The sequence below is a fragment of the Helobdella robusta genome, assembly GCF_000326865.2.
Source record: "Helobdella robusta unplaced genomic scaffold HELROscaffold_191, whole genome shotgun sequence".
Taxonomy (NCBI): domain Eukaryota; kingdom Metazoa; phylum Annelida; class Clitellata; order Rhynchobdellida; family Glossiphoniidae; genus Helobdella; species Helobdella robusta.
The window spans coordinates 2463-15652 of record NW_008704041.1 but is presented as its reverse complement, the minus strand read 5'-3'; the positions used below and the strand labels follow the sequence as shown (position 1 = coordinate 15652).

At 34.4% G+C, this 13190-nt stretch overlaps 2 protein-coding genes across 2 annotated transcripts; one reads left to right on the top strand and one right to left on the bottom strand.

Annotated features, from left to right (window-relative positions):
* Nucleotides 1-601: 601 nt before the first annotated feature.
* HELRODRAFT_184170 (hypothetical protein) lies at nucleotides 602-3332 on the top strand (the record flags this gene model as incomplete). Its single annotated transcript, XM_009016900.1, has 3 exons — nucleotides 602-667; nucleotides 1368-1523; nucleotides 3252-3332. The coding sequence occupies 3 exons, from the start codon at nucleotides 602-604 to the stop codon at nucleotides 3330-3332; spliced, it is 303 nt and encodes a 100-aa protein (XP_009015148.1).
* A 1770-nt stretch (nucleotides 3333-5102) lies between these two features.
* Nucleotides 5103-12862, bottom strand: HELRODRAFT_105083 (hypothetical protein). Its single transcript, XM_009016899.1, has 9 exons — nucleotides 12796-12862; nucleotides 10379-10666; nucleotides 9604-9877; nucleotides 8390-8479; nucleotides 7908-8051; nucleotides 7291-7368; nucleotides 6527-6697; nucleotides 5458-5791; nucleotides 5103-5338 (listed from the first exon to the last, which is right to left on the bottom strand). The coding sequence occupies exons 1-9, from the start codon at nucleotides 12813-12815 to the stop codon at nucleotides 5196-5198; spliced, it is 1542 nt and encodes a 513-aa protein (XP_009015147.1). The 5' UTR covers nucleotides 12816-12862; the 3' UTR covers nucleotides 5103-5195.
* Nucleotides 12863-13190: the final 328 nt, after the last annotated feature.

Sequence of the window (13190 nt, the reverse complement as noted above, 5' to 3'; positions counted from 1 at the left end):
TAAACCAAAGTCAATATTTTCCTATATAAACAGCAGACTCCATCTAAATTCACTTTGACAAAGTCAATCTCCATCTAAATTCATTTTGACAAAGTCAATATTTTCCTATATAAACAGCTGAAAGCACTGATGATGATTCATTCGGAATCGAAATATGGCCTTATTTGCTCCATCTAAATTCATTTTGACAAAGTCAATATTTCCCTATATAAACAGCAGAAAGCACTGATGATGATTCATTCGGAATCGAAATATGGCCTTATTTGCAGCATGAATTCGGAAAATAAGTTTATTTTGAATTTTAATAAACTAAACGTTCACCAAAAAACTTTAGTGAGAAAAATTTAAAAAACGAACTACAGACATTAACGCCAAACATTCGGTAGAATTTATAGAATATTGTAAAAATTATGGTCTATTACCAACATTTATATATATATGTATATGCATATATATTTATGTATATATAACATATATTAATATATATATATATATATATATATATATATATATATATATATATATATCAGACCTTCTTATTATCATTTGTCGTTCAATATTTTAATAAGTGCAGATACAAACCATTATGCCAAATTGATAAATGGATAAACATGTTACATATAATGTACCTAAACCAACATATGGCTCCCATTTTCGTCTGGAGCCGGTCAGTTCAACGTATGAATTGAAATTTCAGCCATTAAGTTATCTCCTATTTCTTATTACAATCAGCAGCAACAAACGTTATTGGTCTGATCCCGATATTATGCCATGAGTTTAGAAATGTATCATTCATCGTTGTGTTTTCTGATATAATTTGAAGATTAAATTATGAGCCATTAAAAAATTGAAATTTATTAATCATCTTTCGACTCATCATACTTAACAAAAAATCGGAAGCTTTGAGATAGGCAACCGTTAAATTTTATCTTCAGGAAGGATTAAAAATAGATACTACATAATACTTTTGCTACTATTTATTTTAAAAGGTGAAAAGAAAGCGAAATTTATTTCTGCTTTTACTTTCACTAATTATTTATTTTTATAGAGGAGGATCTATTTGCATTCCTACCTGGCTGTACAGTTATTTCTATAGACATCAAAACCATAAATGATAAAATTACCAAAAAAGAGCTTTGACATCTTCATCATTAAGATGACCGTTAAAAAATCTTAAACTTCTAATAAGAATGAAACAATTGAGTTATCATCATCACCTCATTTTTATCACGTTACTAATTGTTTTTTTATTTTCCTATATTTTCAATTGCCAATTTTTATGTTGAAACAGTTTCTGCATCTGTCAGAATCTGATTTTAAAGAATTAAAAAAATGCAACAATCATCTTACTGACCACCATCATTTAGAACGGAATGTTCGAGAACGATGGAACAATTTACTACTTGGACTCCCCTCCTTATCCAGAGTGCTCCAAAGATGTTGTGCACACAATTATCGACCACGTGGACCATGTCGTCTTTACGCCTGAAACTGTTAAGCCAAGCAAGCCACAAGACGATGACGTTAGAGTCATCGTTCAATAGTCAACGCTGAATTGCGGACTATTCGGCTATTGTCGAACAGTTTTAGTTTTTTCATGAGTTTTAAAAGTATATACATAAATTATTTAGCTCATTATTTACTTATTTATTTATTCAACTGTCAATTTTGACCGAAACGGCGAATCTGGACCAGAGATCAAAAGACGGATTGCACTCGGCCGGGCTGCAATGCAAGGAATAGATAAAGTCTGGAGAAGCAAGGATGTGAGCATTGCAACGAAAACGAGACTCGTCAACGCCATTGTCTTTCCCATAGCAACTTATGGATGTGAAAATTGGACAATCAAGAAAGCGGAAAGAAGAAAGATCGACGCTTTTGAACTTAGGTGTTGGAGAAGACTACTGCGTATCCCTGGACATTGCGGACAACAAATAAAACGGTCTTAGACCGTATCAAGCCAAAAATGTCGCTTGAGGGCAAAATCGTCAAACAACAACTCTCCTTTTTCGGCCATGTTATGCGCGCAAATTCATTGGAAATTTCAATGATGCTAGGTAAAGTGAGTGGGACAAGAAGAAAAGGACGGCAAAGAATACGTTGGCTTGATACAATCACATCGGCCACCAAAATGACAATTTCAGAACTTAAAATAATCGTCGAGGACAGGAACGCACAGATCTATAAAGTGGCCGAAAGTCGACTTCGACTAAATGGCTAATCATCATCATTCAACTAACTTCGAATGAGTTTGCGGTAATTACTGTAATTGAATGTGGCTAATGTACCTACGTTTCGAAAGAATAGCTAAATAAAATAGAATACCCCAACTAAATTTTTGAAGTTTGACGACAAGCAAGAACCTCCCCCATGTTGGCTGTTTGTAGCAGTCGAAAGTTAACACTGATCCCGTTTCTAACAATGTGTTATTGTTGAAATAATAACACAAATTCCCGACACTCTTGTTAATCTCAGTCACAACTATTTTAATCTCTTGCAGATACTTTGAGTCTGTCTTGTTGTGTAGTAAATTAGGGCATGTTCAATTTTTTGCAATCAATCAATCAATCAATCAATCAATCAATCAATCAATCAATCAATCAATCAATCAATCAATCAATCAATCAATCAATCAATCAATCAATCAATCAATCAATCAATCAATCAATCAATCAATCAATCAATCAATCAATCAATCAATCAATCAATCAATCAATCAATCAATCAATCAATCAATCAATCAATCAATCAATCAATCAATCAATCAATCAATCAATCAATCAATCAATCAATCAATCAATCAATCAATCAATCAATCAATCAATCAATCAATCAATCAATCAATCAATCAATCAAACAATCAATCGATCGATCAATCAATCAATCAATCAATTAATCAATCAATCTATCAATCAATCAATCAATCAATCAATCAATCAAATCAATCAATCAATCAATCAATCAATCAGCTTGTAAAGCGCTATTTACGCGATGTTCAACTTCGTAAGTGATGGAGAAGTAGAGTAGTCAGAGAAGTAAGTAGAGAGTTCTAGAGGAAAGAGCCAAAAAAAGCAAAAGCAGATTTAGCAAAAGAGTGTTTAACACGAGTTAAGAAAAACAAGAACAAGAAGATGATCGTAAACCGGGGCGTTTTGGTTCAATTAATATATCTGATAAGTACTTTGGAAATAATTTAGGTTGAAACTTGTACATAAATGTGCAAATTTTAAAAATTATTCTATATTTTATAGATAGCCAGTGCAAAAGAACGAGATATGGAGATATATGAAAAAAGAATGGGGCACGAGCAACTAGACGAGCGGCAGAGTTAAAAGCTTTACTTAAATTCATTAGGTTCAATGGAGGTTCATTAGATTCGACCTCGTCGAACCTAATAAACCTCCATTGGCTTCCATTTCATTATCGAGTTTTATTTAAAATAGCTGTCATCATCTTCAAATTTTCAATCTCGCATTCACCTTCGTATCTCGGTGATCTTCTACATAGTAATACAAACAATCGTCAACTTTGCTCTGCCATCGCTCTACGTTTTCATCAGCATAATGCAGCAAACAATATTGCTGGTCGTGCATTCCGACATGCAGCTCCTCACGTTTGGAATTTGCTCCCGCCAAAGATTAAAAACTGCAGCTCTACACAGTCGTTCAAGTCGTCATTAAAAATTTTTTATTTTGGTAGAGCGTTTTAAACGTCTGACAGAGGATGTTTTTTGTTTCGAGGGCGCCTCAATCGCTTGACAGAGCGCTTTATAAGTCAACATTATCATTAAAGGATAGAGTATAGAATCAGGAAGACCATAGTAAATCAAGTTACAATAATCAACCTTAGGTAAGATTAACGAAGTAACAAGAAGGAGAAGAGAAGGATCATCAAGAAGATTTTTTATTCTACGTAGATGAAAGTAAGAACTTCTAGCAACACTATTAATCTGAGAAGAAAGAGACATACTAGAGTCAAAGATAAAGCCTAGACTGCAAAACTTGTGAGAAACATCAAGAGTTTTAGAATCAGGTAAGATAATAGGAGGAATTGTAAAGGAGTGTTAAAATTTATTGAAACAAAATAATTCAAATTTAGAAGGAAGGAAGTTTAGGACACATGGAGTCAGACAAAGCGATAACTGAAGAAAGACATAAAAGTAGATTATGAAGAACACTATTGAGATTAGATGGAGGAAAAGAAATATAAATATAAGAATCTTCAGCATATAGTTGACTGGTGAAAGAAAAATAATTAATAATACGAGGTAGTTTAGAAGTATAGAGCATAAATAGAAGAGGGCCAAGGATAGAACCCTGAGGTACCCCGAAGGTAAGAGTAGAGGAATTAGAAGTAGAATTATTGAGAACATGACATTACTTATTGTTTAGGAATTGAAAAAACTCTAATAGAAAACGTACAGGTGGAGTCTTGACTGCTGGTGAGGACAACCTTCGAAATGGGCTCACTCTTCTGCAGATCAATCACCCACCAACCAGGACCGTCGTCGACGGGCCCGTTACAATTTCCACATGCGACGGAAAAGGTTAGAGTATTCTTGTCAATGGCCAAGCCAGCGTGTTGATCTTTATATGTTCCTTTCTGATCGATTTTATATTTCGACAGTTACCAACCACAAAATCAACTGTTACGCTGTAATAAACATTTTCTCCGGTTGAAATTTCACAAAAACTCTGTAATTATGTTTGTAGTTCGTTCGTTTTTTCGATTTAATCGAAAAAACGAACTACAAACATATTAACGCCAAACATTCGGTATAATACAACTTGTTTAATCAGTTAAAACATTTTTCGAATCTTAAATTTATCTGAGTAACGAACGAAGTGATAGTGTAATTATGTAATGCAATCATTTGAAATGAATTGTAAGTGGTAAGCGTCAAAATGTCTTCTTTCTTTTGCTTCTATCTTCATTCAACATTTCATCGCCTGCCGATAACATAAATTTTTTGTTTAAAACTCTGACCCTCAGCCGGCTGCCAAGTGTCTTCATAACCGTTTAGTGTCAGGTCAGTTATTAAATTATAAACTATTAAATTTTTTTTTTTTTTCAAGTAATAATTTTATAAATGAAGAAAAATATTTCATCAAATAATTTATTTTCTTAACATTTCAAATAATTACTGTTGTTTCAATTTTATAATTTGTCAAAATTTTTTGTTCTCGAACAAAAAATTAGCGCCAAAAATTATAGTTAAAGGTGTAGGTAGAATCGTTAGTTTTGAAGGGATGAGGGGTCGTTGAACATGAGGCCGACGACGAAGAAGATGCAGACGACAGTGAAGACATGTACGAGGTCGGTTTGCTCTCTTTCTGACCTACAAAAATTTACGTAGGCCAATATCAATTTGAATTTTTCGTAGATTAATTTTTTAACTAAAAAATTTGTAAAAATAAATTTTCTTATTGAAGAATAAAACTGTGCAAAATATTTCACCAGGGTCGGGCTCGTTTCCGTTTTGTGAACATCGCTGCGAAATGATCTTCTGGCTAGTGATGACGTCACAATGATTATTATTTTTCGAACTGGCCATCGTCGTTCGTTCGGAACTGCTCATCCCTGTTTCCATGGCTACCCTGTCGGCCAACCTCTGCCGGAAGGCGATGGTCTGCCTCCACAGCAACGCCGCCAAATCAAAGGTCCATTTATTTTTGGATTCTCGACTGCGGACCTGCATCTTGTAGGAAGTGCCGGGAGTGCGTTTCCGGAACCAAACTTCGAAGGAAAGTCCATCGTCCCCCACACTCTCAGTAAGTCCCATTTCCGTTGTCTGTGTTGGGGGGGATGTGGATGATAACGATGAGGATGGTCATGATGGAGATGTAAAAGGTGATGAAGATGATGGTGATGACGAAGTTGATTTAATAGTGCTTTATAGATGAGTTGAATGAACTAAGGATAAAAATTAAGAAAAAGATGGTTAAAACGTTGGGGGATGGTTAACTCGTTGAACAAGAACACACTTTGAAGTTTAGATAGAAATTTAATTTTACAAAAAAAAACAACATATGAACTTTTTTTCATTTTGGCTTATTTCCGTTCATTTAAGGAAAATACTAAATTATGACGTAAAATATTTTACATTGTTGCGGTTGCGTTTGAGAACACCGAACCAAGAAGAGCTGTGTGCGGCCGAAGGAAAGAGTAATATTCGTTTGGATAGTCTGGACACGTGTTTCGTCCCCACCGGGGACTCATCAGCACCGGGGACTCATCAGCAGCCCGAATACCTATCAGAATAGTTATCGCAGTTTCTTATATAGCCGGCACAAATCATCTCGTTAGCTCGTGGTGTTTCATTTATTATTGAAGATTGTTAGTTTTTAGTCGTTAGGGTTTAAATCCGACAACACGGATTCTCCAATAATATCTTCTTCCATGTTTTGGTGGGGGACATCCCTGCAACTCCCCTCCCCACCTTAATCCGCCTCTGAAGAGGATTACCAAGTAAAAGTAAAAACTGAAAAGTAAGAATAAATTAAAATAAAAAAATAAAGAAAGTGACCCTAAGACTGAATTTGTAAGAATAAAAATCCTGTCCGCTGGCTTTCTTTTTTGTTTTTGTGAAGAGGAGGATGTCTTCGTAGAGGAAGACGTGGTAGGAAGTCCTCTTCATCTTCGTTGTTACCATCATCTCATCTCTTCTCAACAGCGTGCCCTGTTCCTCGAGATTCACCTGGTTGGTTAGTTGGTTGGTTGATTGTTTGGTTGGTTGTTTGACTGGTTGGTTTACTGGTTGGTTGGTTGACTGGTTGGTTTACTGATTGGCTGGTTGACTGGTTGGTTGACTGGTTGGTTGGTTGGTTGGATGGTCGGTCGGTCGGTTGGTTGGTTGGCCGGTTGGTTGGTTGGTCGGTTAGATAGATGAATGGATGGATGAATAAATAAATTAATGAATGAATAAAGATTGATTCAAATCTTTATAAAATGTTTGAATGATTAAGTTACAAATCAGTTGATCGATTGGTCGAATGTTTAACCAGTTAGTTGATTCAATTAATCATCATTATCATCACTACCACCATCATCACGACCATCATCATCATCACCATCACCACCATCCTACTTATCACCATCATCTATACCACCATCCCCACCATCATAATCACCTTAACCATTAACAACATCATCACTATCCCCATCATCGTCATCATCATCATTATCACCATCATCGTCATCAACATCACTATCACCATCGTCACCACCATCATTACCATCACCATCACTTTCATCATTATCATCACCACTCATTATAAAATTTGGACTCACGTCACATCCCAGTATGCAGTCAGCAGCGAGTAAGTCCTCGCCGTGCCTCAGTTCGAATCTCACCATCTCCAGGGCAGCCTTCATTCATTATTATTATTATTTTATTATTATTATTATTATTTTTATTATTTAATTATTACTATCTTACTTTATTTCATTCTACTATATACAGTGTTAGTTCTTTTTAATGCATGTTTTTAACCTTTTTTATGATGAAGCTAAAAGGATGTTCCTACAAAAATTGTTGTTATTATTATTAATATTATTTTATTATTATTATTATTATTGACGTTATTTTGATTGTATCTGTTGTAGTAGTAGTTGTTGTTGTTATTATTACAACTATTCAATAAAACTGCTATTGTTTATCTAGCTCACTCGTCAATCAACTCACAACTCGTCATCATCATCGTCGTCGTTGTCGTCACCAACATCACCCTCATCATCAACAACATCACCCCCATCGTCAACAACATCATCATCATTATCATCATCATGTCCATCATCATTATCATCATGGCCAACATCACCACCATCATCATCAGCCCCAACATCATCGTCGCCGTCATGATAACCATCATCGTCGTCGTTATCATCACCTTCGTCATCATCCCAACCTCAATTTCTTGAAACTCTGGCATGTGCAGTGGGCAGGAGTGCAGCAGACGTTTGAGCATGAGGGCGTACTTGGTCAGTCGTTGGATGGGCTTCAGCAGGAAACTCTCGAGGTCCATCGCACAGTTCAGCTCCTTTTGTTTCAACTGGCCAGGGCGATGGTGATGTTTATGATGGTGGTGATGTTGTTGCTGATGATGGTGATGTTGTTGATGATGATGATGATGATGATGATGTTGTTGACGATGGGGGTGATGTTGTTGATGATGAGGGTGATGTTGTTAGTGATGATGGTGATGTTGGTGATGGTGTTGGTGGTGTTGATGGTGTTGGTGGTGATGGTGTTGGTGGTGATGCAAATCATAATGATAATAATAACGATGATGATGATAATAACGATAATAATGATGATGACGATAATAACGATAACAATGATGATATAATGATAATGATGATGATGACGAGGATAGTAATGATACGTCACCTGGAAAAATTTCCTTCCACACTCTGACATCAGAGCGTCAGATTTTGGCTTGTTCTTACTGTACAGTGAATATAAATAAAACTCCGACTCCTACAGAAATTCAATTTAGTTAATTCCAAAGTTAAAGTCAAATCAAAATTAAAATCAAATCAAAAGTATAATTATTCTCATTGTTTCTATAACCTTTTTTAACCATGTTCATTTCCGATTAACTAAAAGTCGTCCCTCCCACCAAACCAACACACGTAAATAATTCCTACCTACATACCAACATGTGCATCATCATAATCTATCATCAGCTACTGATTGTCTCAGAACATCTCTCCAACGGTTTCTATCCTGGGCCAGTTCTCCAAGCGTCAATCGGGGTCTTCCTCTTGGCCAATTTGGACAATTCTGCCCGTTGTAGATCTTCGTACAAGCAGTCGATTCATCTTCTTTCCGTGGTGTTCCTCTTCTTCGTCTCGCCCCTTGGGGTTTATATGCCATGGCTTTCCCGGTGGGTCTATTTGAATTCACTTGCAACAAGTGTCCCGCCCATTTCATTCTGAACACGTCGGTTATGTATGGCTGACATTTTAATTGACCTTTTACGTCTGATCTCCTCATTTAGAGTATGGTCCTGATAACTGATTTTCATGATTGTTTGCGGCTATTGGTTTTTAGCTGCATTCAGTTTGTTCTCCGTGGCATGTGTTAAACTCCACACTTCCACACCGCGTAACAAAATCGGCAACACGCATGCGTTGAAGACTCTCATCTTCAGCTTCAGACTGATATCGTGTCGGTTCTTCCTTTCTTCTTTTTTCTTTAGCTGGTGATTTACTGAGATTATTTGGCAGCCGATACGCTGCTGTAGGTGTCAATGGATTCCGGACATTTCTTACTTTGCCATTCCAATCAATCCGATCCATTGCAACGGCCATTGCATGTGTTGGTTTTGCAGGTCCTCTTCAATATGTTTTATTCATGTCTTATTTTAAGCCAGAATCATGGTTTTTAAAAATCTTCTCTTGCAGTCTTTTGAAACCAACTCAACGAATTAACATATAAATATACCAAAACACACACCAACTCAACAAACCAACACATACTCAACAAACCAACACATACTCAACAAACCAACACATACTCAACAAACCAACATACACCATAATACACACATACTCAACAAACCAACATATACCCAAATACACACATACTCACATACTCACATGCTTCATGAAGGCAGCTCCCAGGGCATAGGGATGTCCCCGGCACAAATTCAAACTTTCATGAAACCTCTTAGAATGGAATTCGTATATCTTTTCGATGTTACCAAAGATTATGTATTTTTTCCCACGAAGTGTTTCCGGTAGCGAAACGAGAGCTGATTGTGTTTGGTGTCTTTGTTGTAGCAGTGGGATGTAGTTGGTGATGACGTGATAGAGGGAGTTAATGTAATCTAGCTCCGTGCTCATCAACTCGTTTGTCAAGCAGGCCAGTGATCTGTGTGTGTATTATTTTTTTTTAAACAAGTTTATTTCATGAAAACAGATGAAAAAGGATTCCAAAAGAAACCAAAATTCCAAATAACAAGGAACCCCACAAAAAATAATAAAACACATTAATGTTGTCAAACGTCAGTATCAATTTTTAAAAACTTATTAGTATTGTTACAAAATTTTAGAATTAAAAAACATATGCACAAAATTTAACTTGTTGCAACGAGAAAGAAAAAATTTTATCACGAAAAGACACATTATTATGTGTCTGTGTGTGTATTTATGTGTGTGTGTGTATATGTATATATATATATATATATATATATGTGTGTGTGTGTGTGTGTGTGTGTGTGTGTGTGTGTGTGTGTGTGTGTGCGCGCGTATGTATGTACGATAAATAATTAAAATAAACTAATGGTCATATGTTTTTGTGGCAAACAAATAAGATAATTATATAAAGTTCATATTTGTATAGAATGAGATTTTATAAAAAAAAAAAAAAAACTTTTTTTGCTTCAATGGGTCTTGAGATAGGGCATCATCGATTTTCAAAATTTCCACCTCATCAGATGTTGGGTGTGGTGAAAAAGTTGCTGCTGCTGCTGTCGTTGATGGTGATGATAACGATGACGATTTTGACGACGATGATGATGGTGATGTTTTTGATGGTGTAGTAGGTTTCCTCTTAAAAGTCTGACGAAACCAGCCATACTTACGTTTGAAAGGTTTGCTGCTGTCGTCATTGTTGTTGTTGCAGTTTTGAATTTTGTTTGGGGCCAATATCTCCCACAAGCTAATTGTTAAAAAATTAAATATATAAAGTAATAATTAAATATAAAGTTATGTTTAATACAATTTTTGGGTAGGGATTTTTGTGTCTGATTATTTAATTTTGTAAACGCTACGTTTGTAAAAGAAAAATGACTTCATTCTTCCCTTTAACATTTCTTGTCAACCAACTCGAACGTAAACGCAAATCTAGTGGCGAATCGCCTAGGCGGAAATGCACCACCTCCAACAGACCATGAAAGAAGAAAAAATCAAAGACTATGAATGTTCATTATTTTCTTGAGTAAACGGGAATTAGCTAATAACATGTCAAAAACTTTTGAATTTTGAAAGTAAATCCACAAGTAAATCCACCCCTTTCCACCGGAAAATCTCGGGCCTACCCCCGCGCAAATATATCTTTTCAACTGAACCATGGATATGTATCATGAATCGAACTACAAAAGGACCATTCAAAGCAGAAACAACTCTTAAACTTAACGGTTAACTCACTTTACGTTATTTATTATTATTTAAAAACTACTCGTTATACCTACGATTACACGCGCAACGAAATGTCTTATAAAAAAATTTACAAACAAGGAATGACAAAATTGAAATATAGTATTCGAAGTAAGAAAAAAAACCTACAATCTAATAATCCCATTAATACTCTTCTTCGTATCATTATAAATATAACATTTATTGATATATTAAAGGATATAACTATATATATTTTATTATTACAATAATAAATAATTATTAACACTATTTAATGATAGGTATAATGTTAGGTATTATTGTTAACATGTTAATAAATAGTTTGTTGGATATATTCTAATAATAAATATATGTATATATATATTATTTATATATATATATATACACATATATATTAATTATATTTAATATATGATTTTTTGACTTAATTTAGCATTCAAATTATTTTTTTCTGAAATTTAATCATTTCAATCGTTAAAAATTTTATTATGTTTTATTATTGTCGTTTTAAACGGCTCCAAAGTTTAAGAGAGCATAGATACTCGTGATATCCTGAAGAATTGTTACCTAGGTCGTTTTATATTGTTTTATGTATAATTGCCTTCTAAGAATCTATGGGTTTTTTCAGAGATAATTTTTTTTACTTAATTTCACTGCGTAAAATTGTGAAAATAAAATGGATTTAAATAAATATTAAATTAAGAACAGTAAATTTGATGTAAAATAGCGCAAAAATAACGTTGCCATGCCAACCACTGATTGATGAATAAAATCTGAAGCTCTTAACTTAATTTTTGAATAATTGAACTATAACATAAACGAAAATATTTTTTTTATTATTATCATTTATTTTTTTATGATTTTTTACAATTTTTATTAGTGTTTTAATAATAATTAATAATAATAATAGATAATATCTATATTTTGATACGTAAAAATTTATTTTTATTAAAAAAAAATTAATTTTCATCGTCCCAGGATGACTTTCTAACGCCATATAAATAATAAACACTGCTTTATTAGACGAGTTTCATTAACTTAAATGCCATAATTTGAAAAAAAAATGAAATGAAATATTTAACCTAGCATTTTATTTACGGCTATAGAACGCATCTTACTACAATTACAATCACGATGCGACGAGTCACCGTTGAAATTCTAAAAACCGAATAACTTTTTATTGCTTCCAGCTGTTTAATTCAGAAAATACTTTTATAGTGACGTTAAATATTTAACTCGGAGGTATCAATATTTTCTTCTTTCACGGCCCGATAGAATCCTCCACTACCTTCCTTCCTAGCTTCCCGAAACCGATTATCAAAAAAGAAACAACCGGCAACTTTTAACACTCGCTTGTTTCTGATGCACGCAATGATTAGCGTAATTAATTTGCGTAAACTAATGAATAAATTAACGAACAAGACTGTATGATAATTGCTTCGACAAATAACTCTTGCTAATTTGAAATGATGCGTCTTTCCAATTTGTGCAGACGGCAGTTTGGAGTGTTTTGAAATATTATAATTAGCAACTAGCGAGTAAGAAACAAATTAATGTTAAAATATTATTTTGCCTATATGAAAGTGGTTTGCAAATAAATAACTTTTTAAAAACTTATTATAATTACAAATTTGAATATAATGGCAAACCTACCTGTGACTTTTTCTCTTCATGACATCCTCGTCAACTCTTCCAGAAACAAGCAATGGAGCTAATTTGTTGCTTCCGTCAAGTTGGTTGGTGCTTCGGGATTTTGATTTCAAAGTTGATGTTGTTGTTGTGGTTGTAGTTGTTGAAGGCGTTGTTTTGGTGATGTTCATGTTGCTAATACTGTTGCCCTTGCAATTGTAGTGGTTAGTGTTGTTGTTGATGTTGTTGTTAGTTGCAGAAAATTTACATGAACTAATTTTTAGACTCTTGCGCTCATTTCTTTGGTACATTCCGTCCAATCGATGGTCTTCCTGGCTGTCGTTGTTGTTGATGCTGTTTGTTGTGTAGAAGACGTCATTGTAATAAAGGATGTTGTTGTCGTTGTTGCAGCGTAAATT